General features: G+C 46.0%; 1 protein-coding gene across 2 annotated transcripts in view; it reads right to left on the bottom strand.

The window, feature by feature from the left end:
* The window catches only part of COPZ1 (COPI coat complex subunit zeta 1), a 74,284-nt gene that overhangs the window by 10,264 nt on the left and 46,597 nt on the right, over nt 1-17,423 (bottom strand). For both annotated transcript variants that reach the window (XM_033938270.1, XM_033938269.1), the window contains exons 5-7: nt 13,313-13,368; nt 10,475-10,552; nt 10,250-10,301 (exon numbers count right to left, since the gene is read on the bottom strand). In XM_033938270.1, coding sequence (XP_033794161.1) covers nt 10,250-10,301; nt 10,475-10,552; nt 13,313-13,368 — 186 coding nt within the window. The remainder of the gene's footprint in view (nt 1-10,249; nt 10,302-10,474; nt 10,553-13,312; nt 13,369-17,423) is intronic.

The raw sequence follows: 17,423 nt of genomic DNA, 5'->3' as shown, positions 1-17,423 counted from the left end.
TTTCTTAAGGTCTGCCTGCAATTTTTCACAATCTGAATGCATTTTAACAACTTTGAACAGTTTAATGTCATCTGCAAATTTAATCACCTCACTCATCATTCCAGTTTCCAGATCATTTATAAATAAGTTAAATAGCATTGGTCCAACTACAGACCCCTGTGGCACTCCACTGTTTACTCTCCTCCATTGAGAAAAATGACCATTTAACCCTACCCTCTGTTTTTTATCTGATAACCAAGTCCTAATCCACAAATGAGCTTTGCCACCTATCCCATGACTCTCTCATTTTCTTAGGGACCTCTCATGACACACAAAATCCCTAAATAAAAAAATCATTCATGATGCACAAAATCATCTCTCAGAACCGCAATATCTTAAGATGCTTAGAAAAGTTTGCCATCTCTTTTTTCAGCAACATTTCACAGTTCTAGTTCAAGCTATTATCTTAGCTCAGTTAGATTATGACAACTCGCTTTATGTTGGCTTAAGTAAATGTAACTTGAAAAGACTACAATTCGTTCAGAACACGGTGGCCAAATTGATCTATAGCAAACACAAATATGACTGTGTTACGCACTTATTGAGATCCCTTCACTGGTTTCCTGTTTACTGGAGGATTCAGTTTACATGTGCTACTGTTATATTTAAAAATCTGTATGGGATCTTTACCCCGTTGGTTCCTCTCTCTTTGAACTCATTCAAAAATTCCAACTTTAGGAATTTTCAGAAATTTAAACTCGGCTTTCCTACTGTTAAGGGAATAAAAACTATGGCTAATTTTTGTCGATCCTTTTCGTTTTTATTCGTAAAAATGTGGAATGAGCTTCCCTCTACAGTCAGACTTCTCTCTCATTTATCAATTTTCTGTAAAGCACTGAAGACTTACTTATTTCAGAAATCTATTACTGACTTTCTTTCTTTAAATTAATGATTATAGACAATGAGACTCTGTCCAATTCCTTGTATACTTACGTTAATATTTTGTTAACCAAGTCGAGCCCTCTAATAGGGATGAGTCGGTATATAAAACCAAAGATTGGATTGGATCTAGCAGCCAGACTACATTACCATACACCACCATGCACTCTGTGCTCGAACCAATACATGCTAGAAATATCCTCCTACGGAGACATCAAATACAAAAGCAACAGGACAAGAATGTCCTCAATGATGGCTCCAAGTTGGTGGAACTCTCTTCTAAAGGAATTAAAACTAGAAAAGGAAACTGGAAATTTTAAGAAATAAAGACCATCCTCTTCATAGACTACTTTAACTAATAAAGCAACATAGAAGAGATAGCTGGCTAGTCCCCACTAGGAACACAATAGGGTGAACACAGTAAAGATAACTAGAATGATCATATCCTCAGCAATTCTGGGTATTGTATTTTGTTTTTCAGGATGTATATAAATCTAAGATAAATGTAGAACACAATACAGGTATTATGTGTGCAAACAAGTAGGATTTAGTATGAACATAGTATATGAGACTAGTATTATATGTGTACATATGTAGGATGATTGTGGTATAAATGTCTGTATTGAAAACCATCTCAGAAAATGCTAACTCTGTATATTGTAACACCTTTACAAAATCTCAAATAAACTGTTCTGAATTGACGCCCTAGTCATTAGTAGCAGTATAGTTTATTGGAAGCTTGTATAAAGCTACTAATGACTGGGAAGTCAGTTCAGAGCGGTCAGAAAGCACAGTTACTTACCGTAACAGGTGTTATCCAGGGACAGCAGGCATATATTCTCACATGTGGGTGACATCATCTACGGAGCCCCGATGCGGAAGCATTTTCAAGCAAACTTGATTGAAGATTTAAGTTTGCTCTGCTGCTCCACGCATGCATGCCTTCCTGCTCCACTAGGGGGTGCATCCCCTCGTGGTCTCCAGTTCACTTAATTAGCAAAGAAGCCAACCTCGGGGAGGTGGGCGGGTTGTGAGAATATATGCCTGCTGTCCCTGGATAACACCTGTTACGGTAAGTAACTGTGCTTTATCCCAGGACAAGCAGGCATGATATTCTCACATGTGGGTGACCTCCAAGCTGACTGAAAAGGGATGGAGGGAAGTTGGCAATTTAAGCAAATAGATTTCGTAAAACCGATTGGCCGAACCGGCCATCGCTCCTGGACAGAGAGTCCAGACAGTAGTGGGAGGTGAAGGTATGAACCGAAGACCACGTGGCAGCCTTGCAGATTTCCTCAATAGGTGTGGACCTGAGGAACGCTACGGAGGCTGCCATCGCTCGGACCTTGTGTCCTGTTACTCGACCATGCAGCGTGAGACCAGCCTGAGCGTAGCAGAAGGAGATGCAGTCGGCCAACCAGTTGGACAAGGTGCGCTTGGAGACTGGGTGACCTAACCGGTTTGAGTCGAAGGACAAAAACAATTGTGGGACTTTCCGGTGTGACTGAGTACGTTGGAGGTAAAAGGCCAACGCTCTCTTACAGTCAAGAGTATGGAGCGCCACCTCTCCGGGGTGAGAGTGGGGCTTGGGAAAAAACACAGGTAAGACAATGGACTGATTGAGGTGAAAATCAGACACTACTTTAGGCAAGAACTTTGGATGTGTGCGGAGTACCACCTTGTCGTGATGGAATACCGTGAAGGGTGGGTCCGCTACCAGAGCCTGTAACTCACTAACCCGCCGAGCAGACGTGAGCGCAAGCAGGAAAATTACCTTCCAAGTTAGGAATTTTGGATGGCATTTGTCTAGGGGCTCAAATGGAGGTTTCATTAGTTGAGCCAGAACCACGTTGAGGTCCCAAACCACCGGAAGGGGTTTGAGAGGAGGGTGGACATTCAGAAGACCCTTCATGAAGCGAGAGACTGAGGGATGGAGCGAGAGGGCTTTCCCTTCCAGGGGCTGATGAAAGGCCGCAATCGCACTGAGGTGTACTCGAATGGAGTTGGTCTTTAGGCCGGAATGAGATAGTTGAAGTAAATAGTCAAGGACCAGAGGGACGGGGACCGACACCGGGTCCTGGCTGTGGGAGGTGCACCAGGTTGAGAATCTGGTCCACTTTTGGGAGTAGCAGGTTCTCGTTGAGGTCTTTCTAGAGGCCTCCAATATCTCCTTGACTGATTGAGACACGGGGAGAGCAGTCAGGGGGAGAGAAACCAAGCATTCAGATGAAGAGATTGAAGATTGGGATGTAACAGCGAACCCTGACCCTGTGATAGTAGAGAGGGAAACAGAGGCAGAGGCAGTGGATCTCTGACACTGAGTTGAAGTAGAAGGGAAAACCAAGGCTGGCGTGGCCAGCGAGGAGCAATCAGGATCAGGGTGGTTTGTACTGTTTTCAGGTGGACAAGCGTCCGCAGTATCAGAGGAAACAGCGGGAACACGTATAGGAACCTTCCCTCCCAGTCGAGGAGGAAGGCGTCGGCCTCGAGCCGGTCCGGGGAGTACATCCGGGAGCAGAAGAGAGGCAGCTTGTGATTGTGGGGGGATGCGAATAGATCTATTTGAGGCGTCCCCCACTTTTCGAACACTTGTCGTAGGATCTGAGAGTGCAGTGACCACTCGTGTGGCTGGAGGAGGCGGCTGAGTCTGTCCGCCAGACAGTTTTGTTCTCCTTGTATGTACACCGCTCGAAGGAAGGTGTTGTTGGAGATTGCCCATTTCCAGAGGCGCAGGGCTTCCCGGCAAAGGGACCAAGACCCTGTTCCCCCTTGTTTGTTTACGTAGTACATTGCTACCTGGTTGTCGGTTCGGATGAGAACCACTCGGTCGTGGAGCAGATGTTGAAAAGTTACAGCTGCGAGATAGATGGCCCGAAGCTCTAGCACGTTGATGTGGCAGCGACGGTCTTCTGCTGACCACATCCCTTGAGTGCGTAGGCCGTCCAGATGGGCTCCCCAAGCGTACTCCGACGAGTCCGTGGTGAGTATCTTGCTGTGGGGTGGGGTGAGGAAGAGCAAACCTTTGGAAAGATTTGAAGAGTCGGCCCACCAGCGGAGCGATCGTTGCAAAGAAGGGGTCACTGTCACGGGGCGGTCGATCGGGTCCCGGTCTTGACGCCATTGAGAGGCCAGGGTCCATTGAGGAATTCTCAGATGGAGGCGGGCGAAGGGTGTGACGTGGACGATGGAGGCCATGTGGCCCAGAAGAGTCATCATCTGCCGAGCTGATACCGAGGTCAGCAGGGAAAACCTTCGACTCAGGCTTGCTAACGCCTCTAGACGCGGAGGGGGGAGGAAGGAACGGAGGCGAACAGTGTCCAGCGTGGCCCCGATGAACTGTAGGGACTGGGAGGGGCGTAGTTGGGATTTTGGGAAGTTTATCTCGAACCCCAGACTTTGTAGGTAGGTAATAGTCTGTTGGGTCGCTGAGATAACCGCTTCCCTGGACGGGGCTTTGATCAGCCAGTCGTCCAGGTAGGGGAATACCTGGAGGCCCTGGGAGCGTAAGGTTGCTGCGACCACCACGAGGCACTTGGTGAAGACCCGAGGTGACGATGCTAGGCCGAAGGGAAGGACACGGTATTGTAGGTGCCAGTCCCCTACCTGAAAACGCAAGAACTTGTGGTGAGCGGGGTGCACTGGGACATGTGTGTACGCCTCCTTCAGATCGAGGGAGCAGAGCCAGTCGCCCTCGTCGATCAGGGGGTAGAGGGTCGGTAGGGAGAGCATCCGAAATTTTTCTCGTATCAGAAATTTGTTGAGGCGTCTCAAGTCTAGTATTGGGCGTAAGCCTCCCGTTTTTTTCGGTACCAGGAAGTAACGGGAGTAGAAGCCCTTCCCCCGTTGGTCGGGGGGAACCTCCTCCACTGCTCTCAGGCGAAGCAGGTCTCAAGCTTCGGAGAGGAGTAGGGGTAGCTGCGTCCGGTTGGGAGGGCAATTCCTTGGGGGGTTTTCCGGAGGAATGGTCCGAAAGTTGAGAGAGTATCCTGATGAGATCACGCCAAGGACCCATGCGTCCGACGTGACTTGTTCCCAGCGAGGGTAAAAGGCTTTGAGGCGACCCCCGATGGGAAGGAGGCTTGGGACTATGGCGGAGGGGGCCCGCCCCCTTCCGCGTATCCCGTCAAAAGGACGGGGATGGTTTGGTAGTCGCAGGCGGTTGGGACTTGGGCATGGCCCGGTGGTGGGCTTGCGGACGCCTGGGTGGAGGCCGCGAGAAGGCAGGAGTGGATTTTTGTGGGTAGCGGCGCGGAGGGACCCTATACGGCCTGGACGCGGGCGGTTTGGGCTTTTGTCGGACGAGGGAGGCAAATGAGTGTTCGTGTTCGGAGAGGTGTTTTGTAGCCGCCTCGATAGTGTCATCGAACAGTTCTTTTCCCACGCAGGGGGTTAGCCAACCGGTCCTGTAAGTTGGGGTCCATGTCGACCAGGCGTAGCCAAGCTAGTCGGCGCATGGCGATAGCAAAAGCTGCCTCTCTGGAGGAGAGTTCGAAGCCATCGTAGGCCGCGTGGAATAGATGGAGGCGTAGGTTGGAGAGGGATTCCAAAAGTAGGCTAAAGGCTCCTTGGCGGGAGGCCGGTAGGTCAGTCTCAAGGGCTCTCAGTAGTCCAATGAGGTGTTTGAGGTAGGATGTGAAGGTGAAAGTGTAGCTTTGCACCCTAGAGGCCATCATCGCATTTTGATATAGTCTCCTGCCGAACTTGTCTAGGGTTCGGCCTTCTCGGCCTGGGGGGACCGCCGCTGAGACCCGGGAGGGGTGAGCCTTTTTTAAGGAGGATTCTACTAACAGCGACTGGTGGGAGAGCTGTGGTTGTTCAAATCCCGGAAAGGGTACTGTACGGTACTTGGCCTCCATTTTGGAGGGCACGGCTGTGACCATATAGGGGGTCTCCAGGTTCCTGAAGAGAGCCTGTTGGAGTATCGGTTTAGGCGGTAAGCGAAGGGACTCTCTGGGTAGTGATGGCATATCCAGTTCCGCTAGGTACTCTTTAGAGTATCTGGAGTCGGACTGGAGGTCTAAATTCAAGGCGTGGCCCATGTCCTGGACAAAGTGTGAGAAGGATAGTCGGAATGTTCCTGAGGCCCCGTGGGGGGTCGGTGAACGAGACCTCCATCGGGTGGAGAAGGAAGGGGAGGCTTCCCTCGAGTAGCGAGGTTCCTGCTCCGATCCAGGCTCCAAGACCGGGGAAGTACTGTGAAAGTGTTCCGGGGTCGTGGATCTCCGACGTCTCGAGGAGCCCCTCAGAGACGATGCCGGGGTTCGGGGTACCGATCGATGTCGAATCGGTGACCTCGACCCAGACTCCCTTGGTGAAAGCCCGAAACCTCGGATCGGAGCCCCGGTCCGAGGGGGAGTTCGGAGGATGTGTGGGTTGGAGAGTAATAACTCTGCCACCTTCAGCGGTCCCGTACGAGGTGTAGGTGAACGGCCTCGTAGAGTGGGGGAACCCCGGGCCTTCTTAGAGGTACGGCGGTTCGAGGTTTCTGTTGGTTTAGCCCGACGTTTTGCCCTGTGGCGGTCTGTGGAGGGAGAGCGCCTCGGGTGCCTCGGCGAGGAGTCCAAGGAGGATGAGATGCGGCGAAGTTTGCGCACTTTTCCCCGAGGTGGCTCGACGCGAGGCTCAGGCTGGTCTGGCACATGCGGGGTCGAGGCAGAGGCCGGTTGTAGATGGGCCATTGCAGCGGACAGCTCCGACGAGATCATTGCTTGGAGTAAGTCCTGGAAGACGGGCACGGACAGCATCGAAGGCATGTCCCCTGCCTCGGTGCACTCCACCGGGGGCGACCTCGTATCAGAGTATTCCCGTGTGGTGGAGGCACGGCCCGAAGGCTTGGAGGGCTTTGTCGGGGCTGTAAGCATGGGACTTCCGCCATGCGTCGCCGGTGTCCCCGAGGTTGGTTTCTTCGCTGGTACAGAACCTGAAGAGGGAAGAAGGGACTTACCCGGAGCCGAGGCTTTCTGTTGTCCCGAGGACTTCGGAGTCGAGTCTTGAGGCGATGCCGAGGTATTCGGGGCCGAGGTCAAGGCCGGGGCCGAGGCCGGGGCCGACCTCGAGGCCGAGGTAGAAGGTTGGTCTGGGGCGAAAAGATCCGCCATGCGGGCTTTCCTTCGACGGAGGGCCCGGTTCTGGAAAGTAGCGCACTGGGGACAGGAGTCGGTTGGATGAGCGGCCCCCAGGCAGAGGATGCACCGGCGATGCGGGTCTGTGATGGAAAGAAGCCGCTCGCACCGGGTGCACTTTTAAAAGTCGGTCAAAGGCCGGGACATAGAATCGAAAGTGGCCGCGGCTCGAGTAGCCACGCGGCCACGGGGACCCGGAAGCCTCCGGGTCGGTCAAACGAAGCAGGAATCAAGTTGAAGAAGAAAAAATTTCGCGCACAGCGACTTAAACGATGAAAAACAAGAAAAATCGCGGTGCTAGAAGGCAGTTGGGGCAGAGCCTGAAAAAACACGACTTCTAGGCTCAGCGGAAAATTTTGAACTGGAGCCCACAAGGGGATGCACCCCCTAGTGGAGCAGGAAGGCACGCATGCGTGGAGCAGCAGAGCAAACTTAAATCTTCAATCAAGTTTGCTTGAAAATGCTTCCGCATCGGGGCTCCGTAGATGACGTCACCCACATGTGAGAATATCATGCCTGCTTGTCCTGGGATAATGAGTTTCAGTATTGGTGTTACATTAGCTACATGAGCTGTGATAGTTATCCATACCTCATTGTTGGTTTTGGTGCATTTGGGCATCATGATATGGTGCATTTACATATCTTTTACTTTTAGTCTCTCTTTTGACTGGTGTACAGTCTGGGTATGATATGTAGAATATATATTTAACCCTAAATATACATACATCTTACCTATTTATACCATCTATGTACATATATTATAATTATAGTTTCTGTATTATCATATACTCAACTTTCTTTGTATTGTTCTTGAGTTTGAAAATCCTGCTGTTTCCTCTATGTTGCTACTCCCCCTAAAACAAGGTAGTATTTTGTGAGGCCCCGCTAGAGGACAATGCATGTTTTCCTCTGCCGCCCCCAGGTGTTTACCGTCTTGCTGGCTCCCTCCTCTGTCTTGCTGCAGCGTTTGCTCAAAGCCGTGGGCAGCGGCTCCTACATGCCTCCTGCGGCTGACCTAGAAGCGTTCCCTCGGACAGGGATTGTAATGAAAAAGGAACTCCAGGGAAAGGGTTAGATGAAGATCGGAGGAAAGAAGAATGTTAAAGAGCTAGGATCCTCAAGCTGCCCCTTCTTTCATGCATGCATGAAAGCCAAGGGGGGAGGGAAGGCAGCTGCTCTGAAATACTGCTGCCAGCTGCAGAACTTGGGAAGTTGGAGGGGAAGGAGGTGGCCGTCAGTTGTTGAGGCTTGAGGATCCCTACTAGCTACAGCAAGGGAGATATTCATTTTGAGGGAGCCTAAGCTCAAAGTGGGAGGCCCAAAAAAGCAGTAATATTTACCCTGATTAAACGATCCTCCACGTTTGCTGCTGACAGCGGATTCTGCATCTCCGCTCTGATGAGGCTCACCTCTGAAGAGGCTCAAAGTAGCTGTAATAGAAGTGAATGGGAGAACCAGGAGCGCACATCCCTACTCATCATAGTTGGGATGCAGAAGCCTGTGGCTGCTCCCACTGTCAGCGGTGCACATGGAGGATCACTCGGTCAGGGGAAGTATTACTGATTTTTTGGGTTCCTCTCCACAGTGTCCCTTTAATGAAGGTTTATTATTAGATACATACATCTTCTATATTAGTGATTGCAGATTTGAGACCTGCTCAACCTTATTTTTTAGCTAATTGGCTAGTGTTAGTGTTTGTGCAGCCCCAGAAAAAAATTTTTCGGACAATATGGCCCAGGGAAGCCAAAAGGTTGGACACCCCTGCCCTAAATATAAGGATCCTGTAGATAGGAATTAACTAGAACCTCTTCTTCCAGTGGTAAAGGTTGCAGTGGTAAAGCCCCTCTTCTGATAGTGGTTCTTCTGGATGCTCCTCAGGTGGTCCTATATCCTGCTGTCTGGAAATGTTCCTGATGCTCAAACAGATAAGGGCAAATAGCTACAGCAGTGTTGCTGCTTATTTCTTTTGAAATTAGCCTTCCTTTTGAAATTAGCCTTCCAACATGGCGCTTTTTTTAGTTGAGAGATGATAAGGTATTCTGTAGTGTAAACAGGAGAACATTATATGCTCTTAGGATTCCATGGCTGCCATTATGATTGCTGCAGTGTCTGAGTCTTGCCAAATCCGAGAAAGTAGAACAGACGTGTCAGTTTGGAAACACTGCTGCAGCTTTCCTCAGGGTATGCTGTGCGGTCTGCAATTGTCATTATATAGTGGGTTCTCAAATCTGATTTGGTTGGGGTTGAGGTCACTGTTTTCCTTAGAAAGGTGGAAGTCTTTGGTTACAAATTTAACTTTTGATGGGAAAATCCTTAGTGGAGGTATAGGGCTCATCTTAAAGCATAGCAACCAGTCATTCAAAAAGGTTTGGTGTCAGTCCTATTTGCACTGAAGATAAATATCTTCCCACTCCCCCAGAATTTCTGAATATGTTTAATAGAAATTCCTCCCACCCGAGTGTTCCAATGAATTTTCCAAATTTTGCCATCAAAATTTAAAATTTGTGACTAAATCAAAACCCTACTTTTCAAAAAATTTATCCAGATATCTTAACCCAACCCTTCCCCCTCCTCCTAGATAAATTCTCCCCCAATTCCTCCACTTAAATAATCTCTTCCTCCCCAAAACACCAACCAAGTATTCAGATCCCTGAAATGTTACGTAATCTTATATGTACTCTAACTGTAACCTATTTATTATATCACACAGTAACGTACAGTCAATTTAATATCCAATTTGCAAATTCTTCCAGAATTAATCCAGCTACCTCTCCTCCCTTGTAACCAAAACAAACAAACAAAAAAAAACCCAAAACTGTTGTAACTTCACTGGAAATGTCCAGTTAGCTCTTTTGTAATCCGCCTTGAACTGCAAGGTATAGGTGGAATAGAAGTCTTAATGTGAACTATTCCACCATAAAATTCAAAATTTTATAACCAATGGACTTTCCAGCCTCAATTTTCCACCAAAATCTCCCCACTTTCCTGAGGGAACCACCCATCTCAAACCACAATCAATCAGGTTTGAGAACCCACTATATAAAGAAACTGCACACAGCACATAAATATAAAGACATAGTATGATGACCGAATGTCAGTCTTGCTTACAAGGACACAGCAAAAATCCCTGGACAACCACAACAATCATGGGAGAGGATATTGCTTCCCGTCACTCCCCCCCCACATCAAACAAAAGTGTTCTGACCTACCCGTAATGCTACACGATGCACCACCTGCTGTGGATCACTCTCTAAGATCACCCTGTAACAAGAAAGCATGCACTTAGTGAGTGGAGACTAAGATCCAGATCATATAAAACAACTTTTTCTTGTGCTCATGACAGCCAAACACTTTCCAATACTGCTAGATCAAGACACCTGTGACATGCAAGTACTAATGTACACATGGCAAGATCATCCCCTTCATATACTCACCCTCCGTCTACAATTTCATCAACAGCAAGGAACAGCCCCTCCATATTCTCAAGCAGAGCTCGCTTCTCTACATTCTTCCTAATGGAACAAAAGAAAAGAGCTGTCTATTCACCCTCAAATGGATTCTCCATGTTTCATCAGCACTAAGGCCCAAATTCTGTAACCGGTGCCTAATGTTGGGCACTTATTATAATAATAATAATAATAATTTATTTCTTATATACCGCTATACCGTGAAGTTCGAAGTGGTTATTTAGGCGCCCATCTAGATAAGCGCCTATCTAAATTGAATAACAAGCTCAATTAAGCTTTTTAATCAGAACTGATTGAAACATAGGCACCTATCAAGAAAGCGCGATTCTGTAACAAGGCGCCTCTAAAAATTTAGGCGGCCTTCAAAAAAATAGGCACTATGCATGTTAGGCGCCTTGTTGCAGAATCACTGCTCTTAAGCGCTTAGCCTAACTTTTAGTTGTGCCTAGAGCTGGCTTATTTCATGGGCGCCTCCAAAATAGGTTCCGCTCAGCGTGATTCATTAAACAGCACCCAATTTTACTTGAATCACTAACTTTTGGGCGCTTCTTATAGAATGTGCCCTTTAAACTCTTATTGCTTTCACTGTTCGCCCTTGAACGAAGATTAGAAGCTCTCCCTGCATAAGGACATCAGGAAAAAAGTGGGTTTTAACTTTGTATCATCCCAGGGTTACAGCATGCCTGACTTATTAGGGATTCATGAATTCAAAGGATGGGCTCCCAACAGTTCTACTAGAGCAGCACCATGAAAACTATGTTGACAACCCCCTCCTCCCCCCAAAAACTAAACAAAACACTATGAAATATACATCCCATATATATAGGTCTTAAATATTTTTAGCCTTAGTCCTTTGCCCAGCAGTAAAATGACTATAGAAATCATACTTTTGTACATACATTGTATGTTTAATTGTTCAAATTGTTTTATTTTGTCTCCCAATTTTAAATTGTAATATGCATAGAAATATTTGATATTGCGTGTACAACAAACTTCTAATAAACTTGAAACTTGATACTGGATGAGTTTTGATATGGCAGAACAAAGACTGCAAAGTGAAAGTCCATTTTCTTTCACAAACTAATGCAACCACCAAAGCAAAATTATGGGCTCCTTTTACGAAGGTGCGCTAGCGTTTTTAGTGCACGCACTGGATTAGCGCGCGCTAGCCGAAAAACTATCACCTGCTCACGAAGAGGCGGTAGCAGCATTTTAGCGCGCGTTAAGGCCCTAATGCACCTTTGTAAAAGGAGCCCTATATTTTCTAATGTAATCTAATCTTTCATGTGGTAAATTAGTAGCTTACAATATCATTGTTAGAACCAAGAGCTCCCTGTGAAGTGCTGGAATGGGGTGCAACTGCAGGATAACCCTAGATGGGCCTGCATTAGACAGCACTAAGCTGGACAGTTAATTATTAATGTTTGTATGAACTCACTGGGGCATGCAGCCTTAGAAAGCAGATAAATTAAGAACTTTTAACTGGATATACTTGCAAGCACCTTGAAAAATATGCATTGTTAGTCTAAAATGCATTCCAGTTCACAGCTCGCTTGTCTTACAACTTTTCCTACTTCTTTCTTTTAGCTCAGGAACTACCTCTCAGAGACAAACCACTTAACTTTCATTTACAGCTACTCATAGTTCTTCAGTCTCTAGCGATACCAGACATCTGGATGTACCCGGACATGTCCCCTTTTTAGAGAACATGTCTGGGTGGTCCAGATGGCTTCCTCACCTGTCCCCCACCTACTTCCAGCTGCACTGAAATTTAATATTCAGGCCGGCCAGCAGCAGTGAGGCGAGCCTGCTGCAGTTGGCCAGTCCCAGAAGCTTTCTCTCTGGAGCAACTTCCTGCTCCTGTGTAGGTGGGACGCTCCAGAGAGGCGGCTTCTGGCTCTTAAAATTTAAATGAAAAGAGAAATTCAGGAATTACATAGGAAGATAAACACAGATTTACATGCCCGCTTCCCACTCCTATTGGGCTGCAATGTTAACATTTTAATTCTATAAACAGGTGGGGTGGACTCGGGATCATGTATCTTCTTTTTTGCGTTCACAAATATGATAACTCTTATCTGTCCTCCATTTTATATCACCTCTGAACCCTTCCCAGTCATTGAAAGTTTTCAGCCAGGGGGGGTCACAAATCCTTCAAAACCCAGCTAAATGTTGACACTTAAGCCTTGTTATTAGGTGACACCACTGAGCAACAGCTCAGGACTTATATTGCTTTTGCAGAATCCCCAGAGCATAAGGAGCAAAGGTTGGCCCGAGGATCTGAACTAGGATTTTTTTTTTTTTTACTTCATGTCACTTCACAATAAGAACCTGCATTGTATTGACTCTCCTTGCTCTGCATCATGATCAGATAAGAACATAGCACCTGGAAAACTGGGATGAGCAATTATAATATGGTTGCACGGCATTGAAGCAGGACTACACCTGCTAAACATTTAAAAATGTACCTTTTTAACTTCAGAAAAAAAAAGTATTATGACATTTCTTTTCATTATATGTTACATGGGGAAAAAGTTACAGACGCCCATGAAATATTGAAAGGTCTAATGCTTAAGTGCATTACAACTCAGACACCAAAATATCTGGGCTACAACCATCAATCCCAAGGTAAGCCTCATATCTGTAAAACACCAGCTATAAACCAATTAAACATTCCTTTTTGGTTGTTTTCTGAAATACAAAACAGTTTTGAGTTTTGCTATTTCCTTTCCTGATTCATTATTGATATCATGCCCTGAAGAGCTTTATCTGACAAACAGTTGGGCTACTATTCTCATTTCTTACCTCAGCATCTGGCTCAGGGAATCAAAGAGGCAATTCAAAACAGCCATCAGCATCAACTAGAAACATCAAGATAATAAAAAGTAAGCAAGAAAGCATGATTAAACCAGACACAATGCATAATCCTACCTTCCCTCAGAAACACTATTTTCTAGAGTGCACACCACAGTATACAAAAATGCATACGTTTGTTTTCCTGCAACAGAAGGTATATAGTTTTATCAGGATCTCCCAAATGTCAAAAAACTACTTTTTCCCCAAGTTATCTTTCAGTTGTCTGAGGGCTGGATTTAGGTATAGATAATGCGAAAGTATATGGCTATATCATCAAATTCTGAAGGCACCCAAAAACTGGGGCTTCGGATGCCCTCCTCTCCAATCTCTTGGGTGCTGTCATTCCCACCAGCCCTCTGCCTATGGATGCTGTAATCTTAAAGCTGATCCTTAGTTATATTTGTAGTTAAGTGTCTCAGGGTGCTCTAGTGTCCTCGGCCATTTGTGTTTATTGTTGTTTTAGGTGGCTCAAGGTGCTGCTGCTGAAAGCATCCAGTTTGTGTTGCTCCAATATGAATGGCAGCAGGTGTAACAACTATTTTCTAAATGTTATTTTCCTAAAGACTTGTTCAAGTTTATTAAAAATTTTGATATACTGCTTAAAAATTATCAAAGCGGTGTACATTACATTAAAAAAGTATAAAAAATTGGGAAAGTATAATTAATACTTAAGACAAATACAAGACAAACTGAAACATAAAGGAAAGAGAGGTAGAACTACAATCATTTATAGGAAGGAGGAAGAACTGGACTGGAAGTTGTTATAACTGGAATGGGAAGTTGTTTGAACAGGGATATAAGGTTCATGGAGAGGAAGTGAGGTCATGCAGTTTGATTTCCTGGTAGACGGTGTGTTTCCTGCTTGTCAGCTGATCCCGGCTTGTGCCGAACCCTGCTCGAGTCATGCTTAGTTTACTGGTGGGTGAAAGGTTTTTTAATGATTTTGGTGAGGTTTTAGTATGAATGAAAGGGTATGTATGTGAATTATTTTGTATGTGATGTTGGCGAGCCTTGCAAACACAGCTCCTGAAGATGCCAGGTGGCAAAACATAGTCTTGTATTGAGCTGAATGCTTTATGAATTGAAGAACAGGCCCATCATGAGGACAGAGAGGCCTGCCGGTGGTGTTTAAGAAACTGTCATTCTCATGTGCTAGACTGTTGTGCAACTCTCAGTTTGAAGCCTCTCTGACTAGATGATCATGGACTAATGAACTAACTAAGATCCAGTTTTGGATAAAAGTAATCACAATGACTGTAGTATGTGTGTGACAGTTGGGAAGTGAGTGTGAGTGATGGGGATTAGGTTTCCTGACTAAATTATTCTGATATTTATTAATAAATTATGTATTGGTAAGTTGTAAAAGTACTATAATGAAATGAACTGTGGGAGATAATATTAAAATTGAATTGATTAAGATAATACTTGTTTGTATTAAATATTTAATAGCTGGTTTTAAGAATTTGAGTTAATGAATATGAATGAGAGACGTGCATGCCTCTCACCCCCATTGTATACAAATCTCTCTCTTATGGATATTCACACAGCAGTTTCATATTGATCTGTAAAGATGCATTTCAAAATAAAAGAATCGGATGCTTTATAACAATGAGAAAAACACTGGAAAGCCTACTTACGTGATACAAAACTTAGTAAAGCAGATGGGAAAAGTGTGAGGTCTGTTGCAGTTGAATTTCTCCAGCGTTTGTGCTGGAGCAGCTCTTGATTTGGAGTTCTCAGTCCTGGTTGAGGCCAGCAAACAATATATGACGAAATGTCAGAAACTATTATGAGTGGAACCGGTTTCAGACTACAACAAGAGCTCAAGGCAGCCATTTCCTATGAGTGATCCGCACAGGGCAGGAGTGTGTGAAGATCACTCCTGCCCCGAAAACCCACTAGACCACCAGGTAAGGGTTAAGGGAGGGCTTACAGGGCAATGATAGTGATATGTATGTAAATATTATAATTGCAAATCTATTTGAAATGAAATCTATTTGTATTATATTATATTTAATTATTTCCTTCAATAAAATGTTATAAATTAAAATTAAAAGAAAAAAAGCCCGAAAAATTTAAATGTTTTTTGTTTTAAAATCGCGAATAACTGAATCCGCAGATGCCGAAACCACGGATTTGAAGGGGGAAGTGTATATTATTATAATAAATGATGAATTATTTATAAGCATAAGAAGCAGTGTGAAACATAGCTCTTATTTGGGTATTTTGTTTATGGATATTCATTAGGGACATCCTGAAAACCCAACTGGCCTGTGGACCTTGATAAGAGAATAGCCAACAGAGTATTTAAAAGTGGAATAGCTTTCATTTTGCACTTCTTTCTGGATACAGAGCATGTGGCAGGTTTAAACCTCACTGGGATATGGTAGAATGCCAAGACTATAAATGATAAAGGTTAAGGTAGTGCTTGCAGCAGTCACCTTCACAGTTCATTATCTGCTGCTTCTGCTCTAGAAGTGTTGGCTAGAGTTCTGTATGCAGTATCATGCTCCTTTTGCCTCAATATATATAGGGCTTCTATTCTTACACTGTTAATTTTGAAGAGTGAAAATAAATAAATAAATAAAATCAATGCTTATCGGTATTTTCGTGACCCAGATGCTGTTGCTGGGCACCTTTTCTGGAGGAAGTCACACACACAACATTTGTGCAGTTTTAGAGTCATCAATGTGAATAAGACAGAAAAACAGAGAAGGGGCAAACGAGTACTAGGGAAAGTGATGATTATGCAATAAACACCTATTTTATTTTTGCACCAGTGTTATGAGCTAAAGCCTAAAATCAGAAGCCCTAATTATGTCCATTGGCACCACTTATTACTACCATACCTCATTTTTAAATCTCCTTCAGATTCCACTATAGTTGTCTGTGTTAATATTCATGCTGTGTGTATACGTTGCCTGCACAGGTCCCCAATGATCAGAACAGCAGGCTACTCCCTCTTTTGAATCCCATTTTACATACATTCACACAGCTGGGAGCCAGAAGGAGCTCTCAAGTAATCTCACCCCACCATCTTCTCAGAAATATAAACAAAAAACTTAGGGCTAGATTCACTAACCTGTCCAATCGTGCCCGATCCATGGCCTATCCGCGGCAGGCCGACGAATTCACAGAGGATCAGCATGCTAATGGGGGCAATCGGAGGAACGCCCCCCCCCCACCAACCACATGGATCGCTAGTGAGCGATCCAGAAGCATGCGCACACTATCTTGTCTGTAGATGGTCTGCGCATGCTTACAGAGCTGCAAGCTGCTTTTCTTTTTGTTTTTTTACTTTTGCAAATCCGTGGTTTTAATCCGCGTTAAAACCACGGGCTCACACTGCGTGAGAAGGGCAGGAGAGTCGGGGAGGCAGAGCCAGTTCGGGGAGGCAGAAAGCAGGAGAGCCGGGGAGGCAGAGAGCTGGTCGTGGCAGAGAGCAGGAGAGCTGGGTAAGCAGAGAGGTTTATTTCAGAACTGCAGGGCTGGCAAGACAGTTGGAAAGTAGAGAATGACACGGTGACGGTTTACCCGCGGCCACCGCATTTAAGCCGCGGGTCACCGCCGAAAACGGGGAAGAAAACTAGCAGTCGCTGCGGTGACGGGGACAAGGCCATTCACCGACCACGGAAACGGTGAACAGGTTTGTCCCCGCGGGCCAATGTACCCCCTTCTAGGAACCGCTATTTACCTGTGTTTCACCGTGCTCCTCATTTGTCAGATCAACCCTTCCTGCCAATCGCAGCAGAAGGGTACCCAACCCCTCCTGCCGGTCCTCCCAATGGCCTCCCCTAAGATCGCCGGCAGGAGGGTACCCAACCCCTCCTGCTGGACCCCCCCCAACGAACCCTCCCACCCCGGAACCCCCTTAGTCTTACTTTCCAAGTTGGACCAGACAGCTCCTCGCTCGTCTGGCCAGCAGGCCTGCCTCCGTCCAAATGAGGCGGGCCCGCCCCTCCCCTCCCCTGCCTAACCCACAGGATCCTAGGGCCTGATTGGCCCAAGCACCTAAGGCCCCTCCTATAGCGGGAGTGGCTTTAGGTGCCTAGACCAATCA

This window comes from Geotrypetes seraphini, chromosome 3, assembly GCF_902459505.1.
Source record: "Geotrypetes seraphini chromosome 3, aGeoSer1.1, whole genome shotgun sequence".
Taxonomy (NCBI): domain Eukaryota; kingdom Metazoa; phylum Chordata; class Amphibia; order Gymnophiona; family Dermophiidae; genus Geotrypetes; species Geotrypetes seraphini.
Note: the sequence above shows the minus strand (reverse complement) of the source record. Positions and strands in the feature narration are given on the sequence as shown.